Raw genomic sequence first — 24,880 nt, 5'->3', positions numbered from 1 at the left:
TCTGGTCATATGTTTCTAGCAGGAAGAATGTCAGTCACAACTTGGACAAAACAGAACTGTCAGAATATTGAGTGGTGGTGTTTGTTATTAGTCTTTTATAGTAGAACCACTCTGTGTATTCTGAGCCTCCCCCTCTAACTGTGTTGAGTTGCTTTATTTACTCAACTGTTCTTGACTCAACTATGCTAATCTAACTTTGAAATGGACTAAAGCGAAGATGCTGTAGTCATATCTAGAGACCTGTGCTGTCTTATCTGCTAACAAAAATTTTAATTCTCTGCCCTAGATATATATTTAGTGTTCCCATGAATTAATGGTTCTTGTTCGTGGTCTCTGTGAATGCACACTAATGGGTTAATCTGTGCCTGCGCAGGGATCTCCAGAATATTCTAGAGCTCAAACACACGTTTGCCAGGACCACCTGTCATGGTGAGTGTCTCAGTTTCTTTTTGCTGCCGCTGAGGTCTCTTCTCTTGAAGAGCTGTCGGTTTACACTTCTTGATTCTTTTCACTAGAGAAATAAATGACAAAACAAATTGATTCTATGGAAGAATAGACTTTAAATCCATCAGATTTGTAAGAGATTTGATTCCATTTTTATTTCTAAGTGACTTGATGCCATTTTTTCCTACCGGCCCACCCCTTTCCCCCTTTCCCACCCTTTATGGCCCCCACACAACTGTTTAAGAGGTGCATTTCTTGTCCTAACAAACTGCCTCTCACGGACAACCATGATTCTTGTTTGTTTTGTTTGGAGGAATCTCACCAACCATTACTTACTCTTTTTGTAAAAAATACACTAAACAAGCCATCAAACTTCATCAGCAGCGACTTAAGTCTTTTTTGCTGGAGCGATCCCTACGTCCACCAGCTACTATGGATGAGGTACAAGCTTCACAACCACCTCCGGCACCTTCTATCATTAACTTTCCGTTACTACCGAAATCAAAGGGGATCGACATCCCAATCCACCGTGACACCAAAAGTCATTTCAAACTGGTTGCTTCCAAACCAAAAAAAATCAAAGAAATCTTCCATCGAGTCTCAGCCTCCTGCTCCACAGCCTGCCACACAAGATCAACCCACCATACAACTAGATTCTGACCATGACACTATTCCATCTCTGTCCAGCCAACCACCTTCTCCTCTACTGGCCCAATCACCTTCGTGGGTGGATACCTTGGCTGAGGTAACCATTTTACTGCATTCGGCCCGTTTGAACCCCAGATCTCTGGGTTGCTCAGTGTCTGTATGTGAGTCTGACTCAGTATCAGCATCGATGCTTCCTGACCCATTGCCCTCACGTAAAAGGAAAGCGAAGCTCCACCATGTACAAGACACCGGCCGTTCCGATACCGGTCACATATAGCCTCCGACTCATTTGGGAATGCCAGTATCGCAGGGCTCTCAGGCTCGACACCACCAGAGCTACTATCTACGAGCCTCCAGTCTATTACGATCCTCCACCCAAACGGTATCAACATCGCTCATACCGCTATTGAGACTCTGATACTGAGCATTATATCGAGCCCAAGCGTCTTTGATACGCGTACTATTACTCGTCCGACTCTTCGGACTCTCCATCACCTCCTTGATACCATCCGAGGCAGTCTTACTATCAGTCATCAATGATATCCATTCTCCACATTTCCCGGTGCCGAAAATACATAAGGCTTATAAACGACGCCATGGTCAGGCTACCTTGACTCAGCCAGCCTTGGTACACATGTCTACAATACCGAAGAAACCACAACCATCAACTAAGGTGTCTGTACCACCTGCTGAATCAGCCATGCTCTCCCATACTCGATCATCCTCTCTACAAGTTACTACGACTTATTCCAGGTCTTCATCAGGACCCACAAACAACACCAATCCTCACAGGCGTCACAAATCAAACCAGTCTACTCAATCGGTACCATTAAAGCACAGTACCATAGCGTTGAAACGCCACTCTCCAGAGGCTCTTCCAGATACACCGGCCTCTTCATATCGGCAGGGGTCCTCACCATCACCTATACAATTTTCTGATATTGAATCTCCCAACACCTGATTCGGATGTGGCCCTTATCAATCCTCCATATCCATTGGAGGATTTTTCTTCATATTCTTAATTAGTTATGTGTGTTGTGAGGGCCATGGATCTGATGTGCAACAACCCATCCAATCAAAATCAGACAAGGTGTATGAGGATATCAACAAGGATCAAACTCCTCCACTCCATATGGGATTCATTCTATCCTTCTTAAATTGATTAAACAATCGTGTACCACAAATCTCTTGAAGAGCCGAGAACTTCTATAAGACCCATGGCCAAAATACTGAATTTCTCTCCAAACATCCACCTCCCAATTTTGTAATTGTGGATGCGACACAAAATAGGTCACACACTCATTCTAACACTACTCCCAACAATAAAGAAGGGTGGAAACTTGACATTATTGGACACAGAGTTTACTCTCTGGCGTAGTTCGCTCTCCATGCTGCCAATTATATAGCAGTGATGGGGGCCTATCATAGATTCCTTTGGAACAAGGCCCTTCCAACCTTGCAGTCAGCCCCTGGAGAATACAACCTTGCAGCCTCACATTTACTTACTTACTTACTTACTTACTTACTTACTTACTTACTTACTTACTTACTTACTTACTTACTTACTTACTTACTTACTTACTTACTTACTTACTTACTTATTTATTTATATCCCGCCTATCTGGTCAATTACGACCACTCTAGGCGGCTTACAACATAAAATACAGAGATAAATACAAAAAGGATTATTACATAATAAACAAATTCAACAAGATGGAAGACGAACAATAAGAGGAGAAAAGAAAGGAAAACATCAGGGATTAACTGGAGGGAAGGCCTGCCCAAACATCCATGTTTTTAGTTGATTTTAAAAGATACTCAGTGAGGGGGCAACGCGAATCTCCGGAGGTAGGTTGTTCCTGAGGCGAGGAGCCACCGCTGAGAAGGCCCAGTGCTGTAGCTCTACGGAGATATGCTTGGCTCTGCTCAACACACAGTTCCAATGACTCTTGTATGCATATTGAGGACTTAACTTTTGATGGCATCATTAGATAACCTACAAAAGATGAGAAAGACGGTTCATACAATACTCAGCTGTACTACAGGCCCCAAAGATATCAATGGTGCTGCCCGTATCCTTTCCACCAATTCAAATCCTTTCCAGAAAAACAAAGATACCTACCTCAATCATCTTCCTCATACCAAAATCGACAGCACGCACAGCGACAGCATCCTCGACAGTCCTTCCGATGACCTGATAAGAAAATCAAGCAGAATCTTTGACTCCCCTATCACCCAGATCCTCTCTCTTCGTATCCAACTATCCTCCACCACCCACCTAGCAGCCCATTTTCCATCTTGGGCGTCAGTCACCATTGATTTGTGGGTCCAGTCTATAATATCCATTGGTTACGCAGTAGAGTTTCTGTCCCTCCCACCTCCCAGGGTAGTCCTAACTACATCATCAAATGCCCTGGAACAAGAGATTCAGTCACTCCTCTCAAAGGATGCTATTTCGGTAGTCATCCCACAGGACACCGACCCAGGCTTCTTCTCCCGTTATTTCCTTGTTCCTGAAAGAGATTGAGGTCTCCAGCCCATCCTCGACCTTCGGGACCTGAACTGCTTTATCCTCCAGAGACGTTTTCTCATGATGACATTAGAATGTATTCTTCCTCTTCTTCAAGCAGGAGACTGGTTCACTTTCATAGGCTTGAGCGATGCTTATTTCCACATCTCACTCAGATAGGACCATCGCAAATTCCTACGATTCTCTCACGGCCACACTACTTACGAGTTCAAAGCCCTACCATTTGGCCTCTCCACTGCACCGCGGGTATTTACAAAGTGCATGGCCCCTGTGGCAGCCCAAGTCCGCACTCTTAAGAATCTTGGTGTTCCCATACATCGACGATTGGCTGTTAGCATCCCCGTCACGCTCTCAAGCTCAGCGCGACATCACTTTCACTCTTTCTCTCTTAGTGGATCTGGGCCTCAGGGTCAACATGGACAAATCCGTCCTAACTCCCTCACAGAGAGTAACCTATATAGGCGCCATCCTAGATTCTCGGGTCGCACGTGTGTTCCTCCCTCAAGAAAGAGCACTGAAGATACACTCTCTCGTCCAGTATTTTCAGCCTTACACATAATTGCTGTTCAGGCTCAACGCCTTCTAGGCCATGTCAGTCATACAGCACACCCGATTAAAGATGTGCTCCTTACAGGCATGGTATCTTCCCTTTTCAACCCTCTTTCTGACCCACCTACCAAGGTCCTACAGGTCACTCCCGAACTCGCAGCTCTATTGATATGGTGGATTACTCTGACCAACCTCTTTCTCGGTAGACCCTTTGCACCACTCCAACTGACAACTCAAATGACCACCGATGCTAGTCCTATCGGCTGGGGTGCACATTGCAGAGGCCTACACATTCATGCCACTTATTTATTATTATTATTATTATTTATTCAATTTATATGCCGCCCACACTACCCAGAGGTCTCTGGGCGGCTTAAAATAATTAAAATTCAACACAGTAAAAGATAAAATAATTAAAATACAATTAAAATTGCCATCAGACCCACTTGGTCTCCTTATGAGAAGACTCTTCATACCAACAATCTGGAATTACTGGTGATCTAAAAAGCGTTCCACGCCTTTGAGCCTCTCATTACCGGCAACTCCGTACAGGTGACTACAGACAATACCACAGCGCTTTACTATATCAACAAGTGGAACACATTCACTACAGCTCCTGTACCTTGCCATTCAGTTTTGGGAATGGTTCCTAGCCCTCCATGTTTTTCCCATAGCTATCCACATTCCCTCCCAACACAACCAACTCGCAGATACTCTCAGCAGTCTTCACTTGCAGATACACGAATGGTCTCTCGACAATTCCATATTCCTCCAGCTCTGTGATAGATGGGGTCTTGCCAAAATAGATGTCTTTGCCACGACACACAACACCAAATGTGCCCGATATTTCTCCAGGGCGGGCATAGGACTGGACTCTCTTAGCAATCTCTCATGGCAAGGTGGACCTCACACCTTTTCCCTTCAGTTCTTCTTCTCTTACGAACCATTGTCAAGCTGCAGCAGGATCGTGCCAATCACCCCATGGTGGCCAAGACAGCCATGGTTAACCATGCTTCATTCAATGGCATCTGACACCGTTCATCTCCCACTCAACACCAGGGACAGACTTACCATCCGGACATCCAATCATTCCACCTTACAGCCTGGAGGATCTACCCTCACTAAACACTATTCTGGCTCATGTGAGCAAACCTTCTACTTAACAGCTTTATGAGTATAAATGGTCTGCATTTCTTAAATTTGCACAGCAGAAGAACCTTCCTACAAACCCAGCTACATTTTCTACAGTACTGGCTTTCCTTTCTTATCTTTTTCTGTCACCTTTCATTACCTATGCTTAAGCTTTACCTACCAGCAATTGTAGCATACCAACCCAGGTGCCTTGTTATTCAAACATCCGACCTTAAAACAATTTCTACAAGGTGTGGCTAACTTGCGACCGACCAGGCATGTTCCACTGCCACAATGGTTTTTGTATACCGTTCTCCAATGCCTTACACTACCACCCTCCAAACCTCTCACAACCTCATTTGTTCTTGGTAGCTATCACATGGGCACGTAGAGCATCTGAACTCGCAGCTCTGCGAGTGGATCCCCCATTCTTGCAATTTCACCTAAAGTCACACTCTACCCCGATGTTTCCTTCCTGCCTAAAGTTGTTTCTGATTTCCATGTCCGTTAGCCTATCATCTTATCTATCTTCTTCCTGCAGCCATCGACAGATCTTGAGCGATCCCTCCATCTCTTGGATGTCAGGAAAACTCTAGCATTCTATGTGAAAAGAACGGTGCCTGTTTGTTTCCACACATCCGCCACATAGGGGAACTCAGATTTCCCCCAAAACTATCTCGTGTTGGATTGTCCATACCATACGTCTTGCTTACGAATTTGCAAAGAAACCACTACCTCCTGACGTTAAGGCACACTCGACCAGAGCAGTGGCTACTTCTGCTGCCTTTCTCAAAGGTGTATCTGTTGCTGACATAGGCAAGGCTCCTACTAGGTCCATTCCGTCAACTTTTGCATCCCACTATCTATTGGATGTGCAGGCCAAGTTGGATGTTGCCTTCGGATGAGCGGTATTGGTTTCTGTTCTTCCATGATGTCCCTCCTCCCGTCAGGTAAGCTTGTTAGTCACCCATTAGTGTGCGTTCACAGAGACCACAAAGAAGAAAGAGTTACTTACTTACCTGTAACTCTAGTTCTTTTAGTGGTCATCTGTGAATTCACACTTCCCTCCTGTCCTCCCCTCTGTCCGTCATGTCTCTTTATTTCATACAGCGGCGGGCTGTTTGGGAACTGAGGCAATCTCCAGGATGGGTGGACCACGTGTGTTAGGGAGGCGGTCCTGGCAAACATGTGTTTGAGCTCTAGAATATTCTGGAGATCTCTGTGCAGGTACAGATTAACCCATTAGGGTGAATTCACAAATGTCCACTCGAAGAACCAGAGCTACAGGTAAGTAACCTCTCTTTCCGAAATGATGATGCCAAAAATATTGTGTTAATGGAGAAAGAAGCATAAAGGCACTAGAGATATGTCTGACAGAATGCAAGTGAGAGAAAGAGGACCGTACGTACAAGTCACTGAAGTATTATCTTAGTTAATATTTGTCAAAACCCAAGCCCTGATGCTTCTCTTGAGCCCATCCTTGCCTCCCTCAGTTATTCTTTGCACTGCACATGGATGTGAATTTTATAGATCTATAGGCTGTGTAGAGCCTTGACAGACTGGAGGCAGTATTTTTGGTATTTTTTTTCCTTAGACTGAATTTTGTGGCAGTGCTCGCATATTTAATGTCATCATGGGGTTTGTTGTGTGTCAGCTAGCCACAGACTACAATCTGAATAGTGAGGGAGCAGCTTACGAGCGCTGGCTTGTTTCATCTATGGCTTGTTGTCACGTATGAATGTGCAATTGTGGCTTGTTCCTGGCTTGTTTTGGCAGCTGCCTATCCTGAAGTAGGAACAGATAAGAGGCGAGGAACAGAAACACATCCGAACTGGAGAATGTAAGCCACAGCATGTTTGATCATCTGCTATGCAGTGAGTGTTGTAAGCAGCAAATGATGGACAACATAAACTGTGATCTGTTATGTGTAACCACTCCCTGTGTGTTTGCTTTGGAAGTTTTTTTGACAATGTGTAGTGCTTTTTCATATCATTAAAAAAAACTCACTAGCAAAACACAATATATTTATGAATGATAAAAACAGAAATGCCAAAATGACCTAAAAGATCAACAAAGTGTAAGGGCCAGGATAATTTTTGAAGCCCATCTGAAACAGATGTCAGAAAAAAGTAGACTTTGACAATTCATGTATTGGGCCAGCAGAATATTAAAAACAAAACAAAACCACAGGCTTTCAGGTCTTTCAGATCTCTTCATCATCCTGGGCATTACAAAACTTGGAAGGAGTGGTGAGAAAAAGAAGAGAGGTCCAACTGTTATGTTATAGCCAGTGGAGGTGTATAGGAAGTCAATTTATATGATCAGATTCTAACCTTTTATAATGTTTGTGTGAGTTAGCCCTCTGCGTTCAAAGGTGGGGAACGGGTAAAAGCAACTCCCAACAGGCAGTATTGCATTGCATATAGAACACTGAGCATTGTTAAGGCTGTTCCTCTGTTAACAGGATGGCATATTGCAGTTTGTAGGGTTGCTGTATAACTGTGATCACAGGGTAATTCACAGGCTTTTAGTTTCAAGAGCCAGGGTGTAAAAATTCCAAACCTTGCTATGGAGACAGTAAGAGCCTCAACTTCACAAGAAGAACTGGTTGCCTCTCCCAGATACATAACATCAATTTCTGGATAATTTTTCTGCACCATTCATGAAGGAGGTGTGTTTCTGCACCATTCATGAAAGAGGTGTGTTTAGATCCTGAAGAAGTGAGTTTCATCCATGAATGCTTGCTATTTGTTTTATTTTTTTAGTGGTCCAATAAGAGGTATCACTGACACTTGCATTTCTGTGTAACAGCTATAATTCACAAAAGCTGTAGGTAGTATGGAATGCTTCTGATCAGGGGGCTAGCCAGCCACAAAGTCAAGATAGTCCATCCCTTTTGCTGTCCTCTCCCTTACTTATCCACCCCACCCCAGTTCTCAGCATTCTGCAGCCATTTGGGTTCACTTCGTACACGTGTGTGTGTAACAACTGTCTGGATAGCTCAATAGTTTAGTTAACTGGCTGTGAAGCAAGAAGTTGAGAGCTCAATTCCTGTGAGTAAACCCAGCATGTGTAACCATGAGCAAGCTGCACGGTCCCAGGGCATCCCTAGAAGAAGAGAATGGTAAACCACTCCCAAGTATGTTCTGCTTAGAAAAGCCATGAGTCAGAATTGCCTTGACTGCACATGATTATTATTCTGTCTAACTATCTGTATATCTGTATCAGCATCTGTATCCATACATAGTGTTGGATTCAAAGATTTACCTTCTTCTGGCCAAAGGGCTCTTCTGTTCAGAGAAGTGTCTTTTTGGGAATTCTCTCCTCCTCCTCCTCTTCCTCCTCCTCCTCTTCTTCTTCTGCATCAATGCATTAAATTAAGCAGCTTTGTCCTGCTCGCCATGCAGCATTTTCCATTGGCTTTCTAGGCTACCATGGTGAGGAGATGTGGAGTAGCTCCCTTCTTCCAGCTCAGTTTCATGGGCTTAAATTTAAGGGTGACACATGATGATTTCTTTTGTCCCTTTGTTCTGAAAGTACCCAGAATTGAGTATGGCCATAGAATTCTAAAAGTAATAGCAAAGTGCATGCTATAACAAACACAGCATTCTTTAAAAATAATCACAAGAGAAAAAGAAAGCACAAAAGATACAGTAATAAAACTAGATGTTGTACATTAAAAATCCGTCAATATAAATTTCTTCAGTTTATAACGAAAGAGAAGGACAAAGTGTGACAAATTTCAGTTGTAGGAGAGGAAGAGCATTCTCAGGTCATAGCATTGTACTGCTACAGAAAATGTTCTGTTTTGCTGGGAAAGTGCCAACAGCAAGATCTTTGAAATTGATCTTAGTTCCCAAGAAGGCCTGTGAGGAAGCAAGTTGGGAAGCAGAGAAATTGGTTTGGGGCACAGAGCTAACCAATTCTGCTTTCTCCAGTCCTGCCTCTTAAGCAGGTTTCTAGCTATTAAGGAAGAAGCTGTAGGGTTGTTTGTTTAGTTAATATCCAGCAAATCTGGACCCCTGGCAGGGTCACCCGAGGCGGAGTGGTCACAGCTGAGATACCAGACTAAGACACATCCACTCTTCAAGACGGTTACTGGGCAGCAGTTGTAGCTGAGGGTGACGTTGGCAGAGGTCCCGAAAACACCCGTTTTGTGAGTCGCGGACTCAGCTGTCAAAATTGTCGTCTTGCGAAAATCGGTCCCGGGGGAAAAAAACATCTTGCGAAGCACGGTCCGAAACATCGTCCAGCGAAAATCGCCCATAGGAAACACCGTTTTGCGAAGCGCTATAGCGATAGCAAAACCTCATCGTCTAGTGAACTAAGCGTTTTGCGAGGTTATCATCTAGCGGGGCACCACTGTATTTGCATTTGTTTGGATTTAGAACAAGGTAGTTGTCCTCAATCCCCTTTTAAGCAGATGGTACTTTAGTCTTGGCTCATTTTCTCCATTGATGTTGGTGAGACCTGATTTCAGTTAACTCAGTCTGGAAGTCCATCCCACAGGGCTTGGAATCTGGGTTGAGGTTGACTTGGAATTTGAAAGTGCAGATTGCTCACTTTGATTTATTCACCTTTTAAAAAAAAAGGAGGGGGCAATTTCCAAACAACCTCTCCACCTTTCTCCTCCTCCTTGTTGAAGTAGTTTACCCCAGTGGTTCTTAACCTTTGTTACTCCGATGCTTTTGAACTGCAACTCCCAGAAACCCCAGTCAGGACAGCTGGTGGTGAAGGCTTCTGGGAGTTGCAGTCCAAAACTCCTGAGTAACCCAAGGTTAAGAACCAGTGGTTTACCCCATTCCCCCTTAAATGGATGTACACTCTTTTCCTTTAGCAAAAGTGAGTAACATCTTCAGGACCAGATTAAAAATCTGCATCTTCTAGATTCCTTTGAATATAATTTGCATATTTTCATGAACATGATCAGTGTTGAAGTAATAGCTGGCAGACAGATGGCATTTATCCTAAAATATTATTCTAAAATTGTTTTTCTTGAGTGTGAGCAATGTTGAATCAGCTGTTACGTCTTCCCTCTTCTAGCAACCCACATTGTCTCTACTAAGGGAAGCCACTCGAGATTCTCACACCTCTGACATCAGGTCACACCAGATTAGACCCTCTTCTCCTTTCTAAATCAGCTTTTATTTTGCAGTGCACTAACAGCAGTTATTATTCTGTGGCTTCTTTTTCCCAGCGAAGGCAGTCATTGCAGTTTGTCACTATTTCTAAAATTCAAACCAGCACATAACCTAGCAAGAACAGAAAGGGGGAAACTTCTCGGCTCAACAACTGAATAAATTTCAATTTTGCCATGGAAAAGAGGAAGCTGGAAAGTGCTGCAGATTTTAAAATTGCACCTGCAACAGGAGAAGGAATAGTTCTCTTTCAATCAAGATGTATGAGTGTGATACTGAGAAGTGAAAAGTTTAAGGGGCATTGAAAAGCTGCAGCTGTGATTAGAAGGAAGATCTTAATTTTTAAAAAACCAGAACAACAAAGAGTAAATTGAAGTGCTGATGCAACATTGTTATGTATGAGAAGAATCAAGATCTCCTCCTTTCACCTTGGTTTTCAGGGAAGTGAAAAATCCTTATTAAATTTTGGAAGATATGTTCTGTCTTGTTCTTTTGAGACTGGTGCAAGCCAAGGGGAAAACATGTTAGTAAAACATTTGCATTACAGTTCTTCCACTATCAAGTATTTCCAATGTCAGTCTTATTCTATACATATTATGTATATATAATTTCTCTGAGCACTATTTGTACCTTTCATATTTTCCATAAAAAGATCATTAAGGCTTTTCATACTTAGATAGTCTTGCAGGTTTTGAAAGGAACAGCCTGAATTTAGCAGTGACCATGCCCAATGCAAATCTTAGGACTTTTGTGTAATAAGCTGGTTTATATAAAGTCAGACTCATTGTCTAGCCCAGGCTTGTCCAACCTGTGGCCCGAGGGCCGCATGCGGCCCAGGTTGGCTCATAATGTGGCCCAGTGCAATGTTTTATTTTTAAAGAAATTCCAAAGTTTCAAGTTACACTGCCGGCGCTTGCGGCCAGAATGCAGCTGGGGCACGTCACAACGGTGGGGGGGGGAGAGGGAAGGAAGGAAGGAGTGGGAGGGGACAGGGGGGCTGCGTGACTGCATTGCGCCATCCCCGTCAATAGGTGGACCCCCTTCCGGCCCCATAAAGCCGTCGGAGTCGAAGCTGGCAGCCTCTGCTGTCTGAGACCGCAGCTGGCAGTAAGCGCGCTTGGAGCGGGGCTGCGGAGGACGGCTAGGGCTGCCCCCCAGGCGGCCCAAACCAAATTTATGTGCGGCCCAAACCAAATTTATGTGTGGCCCAAATCAAATTTTTATCTTCTAAAGTGGCCCAGGGAAGGTGAAAGGTTGGACACCCCTGGTCTAGCCCAAAGGTAGACAATCTTGGGCTATTTTGCTGGCAGGCCAAAGACCATACTGTACTCCCAAGGAGCCAGTGCTATAACAGTGAGGAATGTGGCTAAGGAGGCTAATTTGCATATTTACTTTTTATTTGTTAAAATTTTCCAGTTAATGAACAAGCAGAAAATTGTAACAACCTTTACAGGGCCTGACTACTGCCAGAAAATATTTTTCCTCAACCTGGTGGGGGATACTTTCTCAAGGGCTCACTTATTCCTAGACCAGAATCAGTGGGCTAGTTTATATCAGGGAAGCTCTACACGAGTCCCACTCCTTCCATGAATATCAGGCAAAATCCAAGGAAAGAAAACAGATCTTCTACAGAGTGTCCTGATCGATTGAAATGGTTGAAAGTCACTATTTTAGAACAGAATAATTACAAATTGAGAATACAAAGGGAAACAGCTGGAATAAAATGTATGCACATCATGGTCACCCATATACATGGATTGAATATAAGCCTACTGTAGGTTTCTTAAGCTGTTATCAAATGTAATGTAAATACCACTGTTACTTTATTCATGATTCCTCTGCTATCTTCTTTCACTTTTATATTTACTTTTATATATCCCCCCCCCCCGAGTTTTATCTGAATCCCTAGTCTTCCACCCCACCCACTCTTTCTCTCTCTCTTCTCTCTTCCCCCTCATCTTTGCTTGGGCCTAGTATCTGTTTTCTGTCTCCTGGATGAATGTTTACAACAGTACCCTAAAATAACATAGGCATAAATTACTGCATGTAGATATACCATACATCCAAGAACCAATGAATATTTAGAATGTTCTATTTGTGAAACTGATATTTCATTCAACATTTCATTATGTTTCTGTTTGTCTGATGAAGTAAACATTTCCATGAAAGCTTTCATTAAAATATAATAGTCTTTAAGTGGTCACCTTTTTTTTGTTTTGTTTCTTTGGATTTTGCCTGCTATGCTTACATAGCTGCCTCCAAAACTCCTTCTGTGAAGTCAGTCTGGCCCCTCTCCAGCCCCTCTCTCTGCAGAGGAAAGGACCCTTCCTGCACCCTTTTATTGTCCCATTGGAGGTTGAAGGACTTCTTCTGGTTTGGGAAATAATAAGGATTTCCTCCTTTCCTTGACCAGCCCCATGCTCCATTTATTTGGAAGAAAGGGGTGTGTGTGCTACAGCCCTTTCTTGTCTGAGTGCTCTTGTCAAAGGTAAGAGTAGATGGAGTTAGTGAGGGGAAAAGCGTGCCCCAGATCCTTTTGTGGCCAGACTGATACTGCCAGCAAGCTGGAGGTTCCCTTCTAATAGACAGCAGAGGTCTTTCACATCATCTGATTTTTTAAAACTGACAAGGTCAGGAATTGATTTCTCAGCAACAAAACACTGATTTCTGGACAATGAAATGAGTTCTCGCCAAGGAAACAAGTTGTTCAGTCTCATGAAAATCCATTATAACTCATAATTGTCCCTCTGCTGCTCCAGTGCAAAGTTTGCTGAATATTGTTAAACTTAAGGGACAGTTTCATTCTGGTTGAAATTTGTGAGTATTTTATAGCATCAGAGAAAATACACTATTGTCCATGTTGGTTATGTGCCCTTTTCCAGCAATTTGCGGTACTGCTTACTTGGCAACAAATTATGATGGACAAGCAGTGCAGTGCTCTGAAAGATTTAAATGCATGCAGTAAAAGTGAGTTCCAAAGGAAGGATGCAGATGTGTAGTTGGAAGCTTCTACAGGTGGTGAGGCTGCAACTTCTCCCTGTATTCTAACATGCTTGGCTCATGGTTGTGAAATTAAATACTCCAGCAAAGGGAAACCCTGAGTTTTGATAATAGTTCAGCATATCCCATAATTTATGTGCAGCATGATTGCTTGAGAGCAGTATAATTGCTAGGATGAGATGTGCACTCACAGGGATTCAAAGTACCCATATGTTCACAGCTACAGTTTTTAACGAGAAGTGGGAAAGGTGCTTACTCCACATGTTCTTGCATTTTTTATCTGCCTGAAGAGCTTCATCAGCAGGGACCTTACTGGTTTTTCTTTGTGATGCCATTCTTTCTGATGAATGGAGCAATTCTATGTATCTCAGCAAGGAGTCTGCCAAGTTCAGAAACACTCCTTATTCATAACTATATGTTGCAAGGCAAGGAAACTGCTTGTTTAAAGTTCTGTGCAGTTTAGACTGAGGGGGGTGTTGTGTGAACTGTCTGTAGGAATCTCTGTGTGTGCACAGGAGGTATATTTTTGCTACTATTGTGAAGAAAGATTGTTGCAACCCTTTAAAAATTACTTGCAAAAACATGCATTTAAAAAGATACGTCTCTATTTTCTTGTTCTCGTTTATTTGCGATCAGTTCTTCATTTGTAGTTTAACAGTTAAAAATGAATAAAAGAAATCATACATCTTTAGTAGACTAAAACAACAGTGTTAAAATTGAACCATGGAAACCCCAGAAACATTCTAGCAGCATCAGCACTGCGCCTTCTCTTGATACTCATAGAAATGTAGCCACATCTGGCAATTGTGTTGGGATTTGTTTTGTGGTAGAATAGGATTGAAGGATTGGTTGCATGGAGTGGCCACAAAAAGGAGTGGTTGTTGAACTCCAGCACGGAAATTGCAAAATGGAAGAATGTGCTCTGCCTTCCATCTCTCGGATATTACATAGGTGAGGAGTCTTTCCAGGTAAAGCTATGCTAATCTGTTGGCCACTTAATAGTTGTGAAATCACAACATTTAGCTTATCACATAACAATAACGATGAAGCGAAGGCCCATCAAATAAGGCAGTGAAATGGGTTTCATAAGGAAATGCCCAGAGAAGATGGTGAGAAGAACTGGCTTTTTTTTGGAATTAAATATCGCAAAGTCTTGGCCTGATTGTATCAGTTTTAGAGTCAAATCCAAACATCCATGCATAGCTAGGAGAGAGTCTGACAGAATAAACTCTTGCAGGGATGTATGTTGCCTAAGAATTTATGATGTTGCCATTGGATGCAGGCTAGGATCAGCTTAAGAATGCAAGTCCAAGTCAAAACTTTAAAGTAGCCATCGAGTTCCTCACTATTGAGGGACACTGTCGAGTTTAAAGTAGGAAAGCTGCATTGGGAGCACAGCTGGCAAGGTTGAAATTGGGCTGGAGCACTTTCAGTATCAGAGGAGATCCCATTCATCAGCTCCGCAGAGGAGATGAGGAAGGATCTTTGTATTAAAAACCTTAATGACTTGGGTATTTTTATGGAGGGAAAAATTGAGTGAGAGCTCTGGACGTGAGAACAATACTTTATTTGCTGCTGTAATAATCCAAAAATGGGAGTATGGTGTGGTGGTTTCCAGGTACTGTGGTGTCTTTTTGGACTGCCAAAAAAGACAAACAAATGGGTTTTAGATCAAATCAAGCTTGAATTGTCTCTGGAGGCAAAAATGAAGAAATTGTGACTGTCATACTTTGGGCACATAATGAGAAGGCAAGACACACTGGAAAATATAAAGTGCTGGGAAAAGTTGAAGGCAGGAGGAAAAAGGTAAAAAAGGTAAAGGTAAAGGTTCCCTTGACAATTTTTTTGTCCAGTCGTGTCCGACTCTAGGGGGCGTCACTCATCCTGCTCTTCAAGCCATAGAGCCAGCGTTTGTCCGAAGACAATCTTTCCGTGGTCACGTGGCCAGTGTGATTTAGACACAGAACGCTGTTTACCTTCCCACCGAGATGGTACCTATTTATCTACTTGCATTTGCATGCTTTCGAACCGCTAGGTTGGCGGGAGCTGGGACAAGCAATGGGAGCTCACTCCGTCACGTGGGTTCGATCTTACGACTGCTTGGTCTTCTGACCCTGCAGCACAGGCTTCTGCGGTTTAGCCCACAGCGCCACCACGTCCCTAGGAGGAAAAGAAAGACCCAAATATGAAATGGATTGACTTCATAAAGGAAGCGGCAGGCTTGATTTTGCAAGTGCTGAGCAGGGCTGTTCAGGACAGGACACTCGGTCATAGTCACTATAAGTCACGAGTTATAGGTGAAAACAAGATAAAAATAAAAAGTTACAAAAGGCAAAAACATGGTGGCGCCTTAAAGACTAACTTACATATGTTTTACTGTGAGCTTTTGTGGACAAGTCCACTTCATCAGACATGAGAGGAGGCAATACAATCTCGTTACTTTTTATTTTTATTTTGTTTTCACCTATAATGCTTGCACAAACTAATACACCCCTGTAAACACCTTTACAACTACATAGGTCAGAGGTGACTTACAGCACATGGTAACAACAATGGCTGGAGCCCCCAAACTGTTCACATTTGAACATATCTTGATTAATGGTCTAGGTCAGTGGTTCTTAACGTGGGTGATAATGCTCCCCAGGGGGCAATTTCATTTTTCAGGGGGGCGGTAGAACGAAAAGGGGCGGCGTGGGGGTGCTGGAGCAGAAGGGGGGCGGTAGGGGGGCGCTGGAGCAAGCAAAACCTGCTAAGATGGCTGCAGCCTTTTTACAGTGTGCATGAATATATATATTTCCTCCTATCTTAATTTAGTTTCAGAGTTTTTGTCTTGAAATTTTTAGTTCCTGCATTGTGGTTTGTTTTAATGCCCTTTTTATATTTCTTTTTGCGTCTTAAAATTCGCTTGCAACTAAATCATTAAATGTTACTTTTGGGGGGCATTTCATTTTCTTGGAATTGACTTTTGTTTTCAGGGGTCATTGGATTTAAGTGTCATAAATAAATAAATGAATGAATAAATGAATAAATAAATAAATGAATAAATAAATAAATAAATAAATAAATAAATAAATAAATAAATAAATAAATAAATAAATAAATAAATAAATAATCACCGCGGGGAGGGGGGCGATGATAACTTCCTCAATGGCTCAAGGGGGCGTTTCTTTCAAAAAGGTTAAGAACCACTGGTCTAGGTGTTTCATGCTTTACTGATAAATCACAATGTTTTATCTTCAACACTTGTGTTATACAGTATAAGATATTGTGTGACAACTGACTTTTCCCAGGTATTAGAAGAAGCTGCCACATATAGATTCATCCTAAAAGCATGAAGGTTCTGGTCAAATTTAATCAGATAGATTTATGAATTTTGCTTGTGTTTGTTTACATTGTACTAATCACTTGGAAATTGGCTGGGAAGTACAGGTTTTCTTGTTGTGATCAGGTATTGGATTGTGTTCATTACGTTAGTCAAGTAGATTGTTGCAGTTCTTAGCATGCTTCTCTCAAACTATTTTTAGTAGGAGAGATAATAATATTTTACAGTTACAGTTGTGTGTGTATAGCAGGCGTGGGCAACTCTAGGGGGCATGTTTGTCGTCTGCTAATCATGGTGTATTGTACCTCACACACATTGGGGGGGGGGGGAGCAAATTGCATTCCAGTAAGTTTTCAGCATGGGCAAAGCTTGCTAAATATCATTTTGGTGACACTGGTCCAGAAAAAGGGGGCAGGGAAACATTTCAGGGAAACAATGGTCAGAATCCTGTTGGTGCAGCTTCACACTTGTAAGACTGATGATGTCACTCTTGCTAGGGTTCCAAGGGTCCCTACAGATTCCCTTTAGTCTGGGAAAGCCTTTGGGTGCCTTGGGATGGGTGGGCACCTTTAATATCAGAAAGTTTCAGCCATTGCTATTAGCAAGCCTCTTTTGCAAGCCAAAAGAGGCTTGCTAATAGAGATGAGACGTTTGCATTTTAACACTACTCAGTGTGTGTGCAAAGTCCTGGTGCCCTCCATCTTGCTTTTCCTTTCTGCCCCATCTGCCTGTGCCTCTAGATACTTTCCTTTCTCCCTTTTTTTTTTTTTGTGGGGGGGAGGACCCATTTCTTGGGGATTTGGGGATACCTGCCTGCTGTTATGTTGTACTAAAAAAAAGGAAAGAAGAGAAGAGAAGGAAGATATAAAGTGATAGCTGAGGGAGAAAATTCTCCATATTCTAGTTATTTTTGTTTCCGGGTGTTTTGATGGAAGTTTTTGCCTTTATTTTTGCTCACATGTTTTTCTTAGTTTTGGGGAGAGGAAGCTCTGCATGTTTTATTTTTCCCTTTTGCCCCTGTATAGTTGGGGGATTCGTTTTTCTGTTTGAGTGAATATTAAGAATAGTTATTTGAATAATTTACTGTGCACTTATTTTGGTTAAAGGTATATATATGTTGGCATTTGGGATGTGTGAGCCGTGTGGTAGCTTTTGTCGGTTGTACTGTTGCCAGCTTTATGAGTAGACTGAGTCTCTGTTGATTTGCTTCTGTTTTTTGGGGGTTGTTATTTTGGGCTTGTTTGTACTAGTGCCAAAAAACATGAATAGGAAAAAATGAAATGAAGTAGCCAGAAAGATGTGGTCTCTTCTCTGTTAAACAAGAGGAACTGTGCATGAAAAACATGGAAACAAAAAAGGCACGTCCTGAAAGAACCGAAAATGAAATTGCGCACCTCATCACTGGCCTGGCCCTAGGGGTTATTCCAAATAATTCTGCCATGTGAAAGAAAGTTTTGGTTCTGTTGCTGTTGACTCCTTCAGGGCAGTCTAAATATATATATATATCGATCCTTTCAGCCTCCCTGGGCTGTTTCTTCCTGGATAGAGGCCTTATCTTTTCCGAGGGAAAAGAAACTTTAACAGAAACTGACATTCCTTGGCCACAGTGGTAGTAAGATGTAATCTGTTCATTAGAAATAGAAAGAGAAAGTTTGAGCTGCGTCATGCCTATTTCTTCCTTCTTGAAGATTTAAGGTCTGTATTCCAGCATTCACTTGATAGATGTGTGGGGCAGAAATAAAGACCAAATTGCAAATTACATTGCCACCACAGCATCGGGAAGGGGTGTGTGTGTCCTGCTTTTTTAAGTGACAGCAGTATCTGGAACATGTGGTATCAAGAGTACTAATGGAATGGTACTGTGTATGTTCCTTTCCTATTCAGAATTGTGCCACAGAGACACACACACAGAGAGAGACACAGAGAGAAACACAGGAACAGGTGACAAGCAGAAAGGGAGAAATACTTTTTTCTTGCTGCTTTTCTTAGGAATGTGGTTTTAAACTTTAGTTTTAAAAACTGGGCTTTTAATTTAGTTCTGCTTGAATACCCAGTCTTGTTTTCTGCTAATATTGTACAAATATTGTACTTAATGTTAGAGTGGACTACCTTGTTCTGTGGGAGAACAGTGAGGTATAAATCCCGTAAGTGATTGAACAAATGTGGCGCAGCGCAGTGTGATGCAGTGAACCTGCTATTTCCAAATCTGCCATCATTTCTCCTGTACAGCTATCCTCTGAGTTGATGACAAACTCTTGCAGATGAGCGCCTTATATTTGCCTCTGTTGTTCCAGCACTCTGGGCAGGTCTTTCTACTACCGCCTAAATCTCTTAATATCCAGGGCCTTCAGTTAGCGTGTTGTAGTTTGTTTCAGTGTCTGTCCAGCTCATGGCTCCTCTCCTTATTCGTTTTATGCATTTTTAAACCTCATGTATATTCCAAATTCTATTTTTTTAAAAACACCATTTATTAAACATGAATTAAAACGGCACACTTCAGTATATCCATTCCCAAATGTCAGATTAAAATGTGTAAGTAGATTGCCACAAAATAGTTGCTTCTGTCAGTGAGCCAAATGATTATTAACATATAAAAATGTACAGTGATAAATCTCTCCCTCTCTCTCCCTCTCTCCCTCTCCCCCCCCCATCTGAAAACACAAAAGTGGGAATGCCCCAGTTTTCATGGGGGGATGGTGAAAGGCTGACTCTTTCAAGCAGGTAGTTCTTCTCAGAGAAGCTACAAACAATTTCTGCTGTTTCACTGTCTGGTACTTTAAGTAGCTTGTTAGCTGAGTAAAAAGAAGGGGTATGGTTTAGTAGTATGGAGGGTGGGCCCTTTAGCATTGTCTACAATTCTCAAGCTCTCTGGTTTGCAAGAAAGCCACTTCTCAATGTTTTTTTAAAAAAGCTATTTCTTTCTCCCATTTTATACAAAGTGCATGTTCCAGGCGTACGTCCCAGGAATCTGTTGGGGGATGGTGTGTGGATGCATGTCTGTAACAGCAATATTAAGACATGTTCTTCTTTGTTCTCAGGGGTGGACATTGATCCTATGACGCATGCCCGAAAGAAGCAGATCTTACTTCTGAAACGCTCAGCTGGTTCGGCTGGCCAAGCTTTGTCACCAGTTGACGGTGAGAGAATGGATAGGACTGAGGTGGAGGATAGTGAGCAAGGAAATGGCACTGAGGGGCAGAACTGCCAGAGTAGATTTGCAGGCGTGAATAAAAGCAAGAATTCACAGGAACTCAGAAAGACATACCCATTGAGGAAACGTCTCAGCTCATCTGTGGATAAAAAAACATGCACTGTGCTCCTCACTAGACTGGAGGATGTTGCTGGGTCACTGTCACAGGAGACACAAAATGGGATGAAAAGAGGTTTCACCTGTTGTGTGGATGAATTCAAATCTGCCTGCTTTCCAGAAACTGTTCAGGTGGTGGGTGCAGGGAAGCCAGATTCCTCTGGAGGAAAATATTCAGTATCCTGTCTAGGTGCTGAGCAAGAGGGATACCATACCTCTCATTCAGAACCCAGGAAACGAAGGCTCGCCTCCTTAAATGCAGAGGCAGTCAACAACCTGCTTTTTGAACGGGATGATGGCTTGCTGTCTGGTAGGCGTTTTCGTAAAGATTCTCTCAAAGTCAGTGGAGGTTGCACTAATAGCACATGTTGCAAATCTCAGGGCACTTTGCCCTTGATGGAAAAGTCGAGTTCTAAAATGGTGAAGGGAAAGCACCAAACTAAATCAGGTCAGAAGTCTGCTGCTTTTGATCAGTCATTGGACGATGTCTTCGAAGGAAAAAGGCGGGAAGACAGTGGGATTTCCTATCACCCCGCTCCAAAGAGATTGGCCAGTCTCAACGCCGCAGCGTTTATGAAACTGACCCACGAGAAAGACCAACCGCTAAAGCCAAGGAGTAAATCGACTGGAGACAGCAAGCCTGAGAGCCACCGTTCCAGATCAAAGCTCAAGTGGGCCAAAGCCAATGGGAAAAACTGTGTTAAATCCAAAAAGGAGGTGGCCACTATAAATACTGAGGGTCAGCATAGCTGGCAAGGTGTCACTGAAGGGGCATTTAGAAAAGTCATCCATCAGGATTCTCCAAGGATATATGGGAGAACGGAATCTATCAATTACGAACCCTTACCTAATTCTTGTGAAGGCATGGAAGGCTTTTGTCACCGGCTGCCTTTGTTGATGGGTGGGCAAGCTTCTATGAAGCCTGAATATGGAAGGCCTGGAGAGAAATCTCCCACCCCCAAGCAGGAATTTCATCAACCTTCCTTCCCAGTACCTCAGTTCCCTCCTTTGCCTGTACCGGGAAACCATCCAGATTGTGGCTGTCTCTATGAATCGTCGGACTTGACCCCATTGAACGGATTTTATGTTTATTATGGCCAAAGCGGATACAATAGTTACACTCATTGCTCTGTTTACCCGAAGGATGAACTGTCACAAGTGACAGGTTGCGAGGGGCTTTTGGTGTCTCCAGACTCCTTAACCTCGGACCCGTCATTTCAGCCATTTCATTGGTGCAGCTCTCCGTACTGTTGTGGGGAAGGTCCAGCAATTAACAGCTACAGCCTCTGTGGAGTTATGCGTGTACCAGAAAGCAGGATTGGGAATGTGCATACAGGGCGGAACAGCTACCCTTATAAGATGCCTTTTGCAGCAGGTAAGTCTTGTAACAGTTTTTACCCCAGCACCATTTGTTTGTTTGTTTGTTTGTTTTAATGGCCACTAATGCTTGCCGTACTGGAGACTTTAACAAGCAAAACAGTTCCATTTTTGACAGCACTTAATAATGCTGGTTGAGAGCCAGGTAGTGGTTGTTGACTGCATGTGAGGATACTATGCTCGATAGGAAGGGGATTTTTGGAATTCAAGAGTTCTGAGTCCCATCATTTGATGGAAACCTCCTAGACTGAATTATGGGACGAGAAGGACTCAAACTTGCAAAATGTATAGCAGCACCCTCATCTCCATGTCATCACTATGCTGCTGCTTCAAACCATTAGAAGAATACTCTGCTGCACCATGAGAGTTGCAAAAACTTGCTGGGGGAGAATGAGTTCCAATGAATTCTGTATGCATGCTGTTTCCCCATATAGAGTGTATAGAAGTTGGAAGCAGGAAGTGGTGCACACAAACCCTTCACCTTTGTGGAATGTGCTTCCCAAAGCACATACTTGTCTTTCAACAATAAGGGCTGCCCATTAATAAAGATTGGGAAAAGGTTACATTTTATTAAAGTGCCAACTCCAAGAATTGTTCAGGTGACCATGAATGTACATTTTTTCTAGAGGTGTTGAGCTTGATCTCTGTGTGCTTGCGGTGTTCAGAATGTAGGCTGTAAGTTTTATTTGTGGATAGTTGGAGGGACCTTTTCCCCCTTTACAGACCCATTTGTAATTGACTGTAGCTTGTCATTTGCCATGTGAGGTAGAAGGTTTCCAATCTCAAAGGACACTTGGTGCATGAATTTGGCCTCAGTTTCTTGAGAAGAGCTTCGTGAGGAGACGATGTATACCTCGAACTGTGGAAACTTCTGTTTATGTTTTGTCTTATTTAAATGGTGAATCCAACTTATGGGTTTGTCTTGCCCTTGTCTTGTTCCCATTTTACATCAGTATTGCACATAGTGAACACCAGAAGGGCATAGTGCATGGGAGACCTCAGGGGAAATGGGAGCTGACTAACCAGCTCATAGCTATAGATATCTAGCTTAAGAGTACATGCATGGCATTGAGAACCATATGGTAGACCAAAACTGTAGAGATCTTAAGAGATTCTGTGGGAGGGAGGGACTGCTGTCATCTGTTCAAACAATTTTTTTAATATAATGTGTTCCTTTGGTGTAAATAACATTATTTGAAAAAGGCACCCACCTTGTGGCCATGTAAATAATATTGACCCACAGGGTGCATCAGCCTGAGGTGGCATCTCTTCTTCTGTGCAATCCAGCTGCTTTTGACCGATGGCAACCTTATGAATTAATGACCTCCAAAAGGGCCCATCATTAACAGTCCTTTCCAGGGCTGTCAAACAAAGAGCTGTGGCTCCCTTTAATTAGTCAAGCCATTTCATGTTAGGTTTATCACTTATTTTACCTGGCCTTCCACTTTCCCTAGCATGATTGTCTTTTAAAGCTAGTCTTGCAGTATGTTCAGTAGTTTAATCAATAGTTTCAATTTAGCTTCTAAATTTTGTTCAGTCTTCATTTAAGCTAGAAACCAATTATTTGTCTTTATGGTAGTCCACGGTATCCATAAAACCTTCCTCTTAACTCCACTTTGTGAATGAATCATTTTTTTCTTGTCCAGCTTTGACATCTATACATTGTAATTAAGTGTACCATAGTGTGAATGATCTTCAACTTGGTTTCTATCCAGACATCCTTACACTTGAGGATAATTTCTACTTTCTTCATAGCTACTCTTTCAAGTATCAGTCATCTTATTTATTTATTTATTTATTTATTTATTTATTTATTTATTTATTTATTTATTTATTTATTTATTTATTTATTTATTTATTGGACTTATATACCGCTCCATAGCGCTACAAGCACTCTCCGGGCGGTTTACAATTTTAATTATACAGGCTACACATTGCCCCCCCAGCAAGCTGGGTACTCATTTTACCAACCTCGAAAGGATGGAAGCCTGAGTCAACCTTGAGCCGGCTACCTGGGATTTGAACCCCAGGTTGTGAGCACAGTTTTAGCTGCAGTACAGCGTTTTAACCACAGCGCCACGAGGCTCTGATTCTTCGCTGCAGTCTCCATTTGGATTTGTGATTTGACCAAGGTGTACAAAAACCTTCATCAATTTTGATTTCTTTATTGTTAACATTAACATTATATCTCCTGTAGACCTTTTTGGAGTTTTGCTTTTTCAGTATGTACAGTATTTTACCTCACATGTGGCACATTAATGCAGTGATTGTTCATTTGTTTAAAATATTTATACCCTCTCCCCTTTCTCCCCAAGGCGACAGTTAGAGTTGTATATGTTGAAAGCTTTCATTTTTTTGTTCTTTCAGGGGAAGAGCCCCTTTCATGTTTGTGTTTTTAGTTCACAGTTCTTATGTTTGTCATGGAAAGGACCACTCTTTTGGGTCGTTTTGTTTCGTTTTGTTTCATTTGTTTCGTTCATATTTTCTGGCATTAGTCAAAAAGCTCCAAAGAACCCATTAAAACTAACCAAAAACCCCAACTATGAATCAGTCTACTTCAGAAGCAGGAACAGTACAAACAACCACCAACACCACGGAACAAAACAGTCCCCATGAAAATGAAAATGTCCACATTTAATAGAATAAATAAATAGTTAACTAATCAAATAGCAATTCTAACGGGGAAATTTTTAACAGTCAAATTGAAAACACCTCCCCACAGAAGCAAACAAAACAGGCTCCTGCAACCCATCAAAATATTCACATATCAAGAGGAAATACCGAACCAAATAGCAATTTCAAAAAATTTCTCAAACCATGAAAGCACACGAGCGCACACACACACCCAGGCACACAAACATGCATGCATGCACGCACACATAACAGAGGAGGGAGAATAAAAAGCATGCACACAGTCTTATCTTGCAAAAACCAAGAAAAGCAAGCAAGCAAATAAAAGCAAAAATTATAATCAAATTCTTCCCCACTAAGCAAAACCAACAGAAAGTGAGGAGATGTATTTTCTCCTACCATTTATCCTCCTTTTCTTCTCTTCTTTGAGTCCAATGCAGCAGCAGGCAGGCAGGAAAAATAATCCAAGAAAGAACTAGAAAAAATATCCAAAGAAATCGGGGGGAAAGGAAAGGATCCAAAAGATAGACAAGTAGCCAGGCAGCACAAGATGGAGGGTGACACAAGCTCACACACCGCAGGGGTCAGGCGAAACAAAGACAGAACACTCCCACTGGGTTCCATCCAATTCCAGCATTTTAAAACTTCAAAATTTCTGCTCCCCTCTCCTGGACATTCTGACTAGCTGCTGACAGCAGTCTTTGCAACACCATTAGAGTGAAAGCAAAAATAAACATAAGAAGGAAACAGAAAAATGAAATTTCATGCCCCTCTCTGTCAAACACAAGTCATTTATGTTTAGG

At 42.3% G+C, this 24,880-nt stretch overlaps 1 protein-coding gene across 2 annotated transcripts in view; it reads left to right on the top strand.

Moving 5' to 3' along the window:
* The window catches only part of BAHD1 (bromo adjacent homology domain containing 1), a 99,097-nt gene that overhangs the window by 34,119 nt on the left and 40,098 nt on the right, over nt 1-24,880 (top strand). For both annotated transcript variants that reach the window (XM_072986272.2, XM_072986273.2), the window contains exon 2: nt 19,801-21,444. In XM_072986272.2, the coding sequence (XP_072842373.2) occupies nt 19,818-21,444 (1,627 nt within the window). In that variant the 5' untranslated portion in view covers nt 19,801-19,817. The remainder of the gene's footprint in view (nt 1-19,800; nt 21,445-24,880) is intronic.

This window comes from Pogona vitticeps, chromosome 1 (assembly GCF_051106095.1).
Source record: "Pogona vitticeps strain Pit_001003342236 chromosome 1, PviZW2.1, whole genome shotgun sequence".
Lineage (NCBI taxonomy): Eukaryota > Metazoa > Chordata > Lepidosauria > Squamata > Agamidae > Pogona > Pogona vitticeps.
Note: the sequence above shows the minus strand (reverse complement) of the source record. Positions and strands in the feature narration are given on the sequence as shown.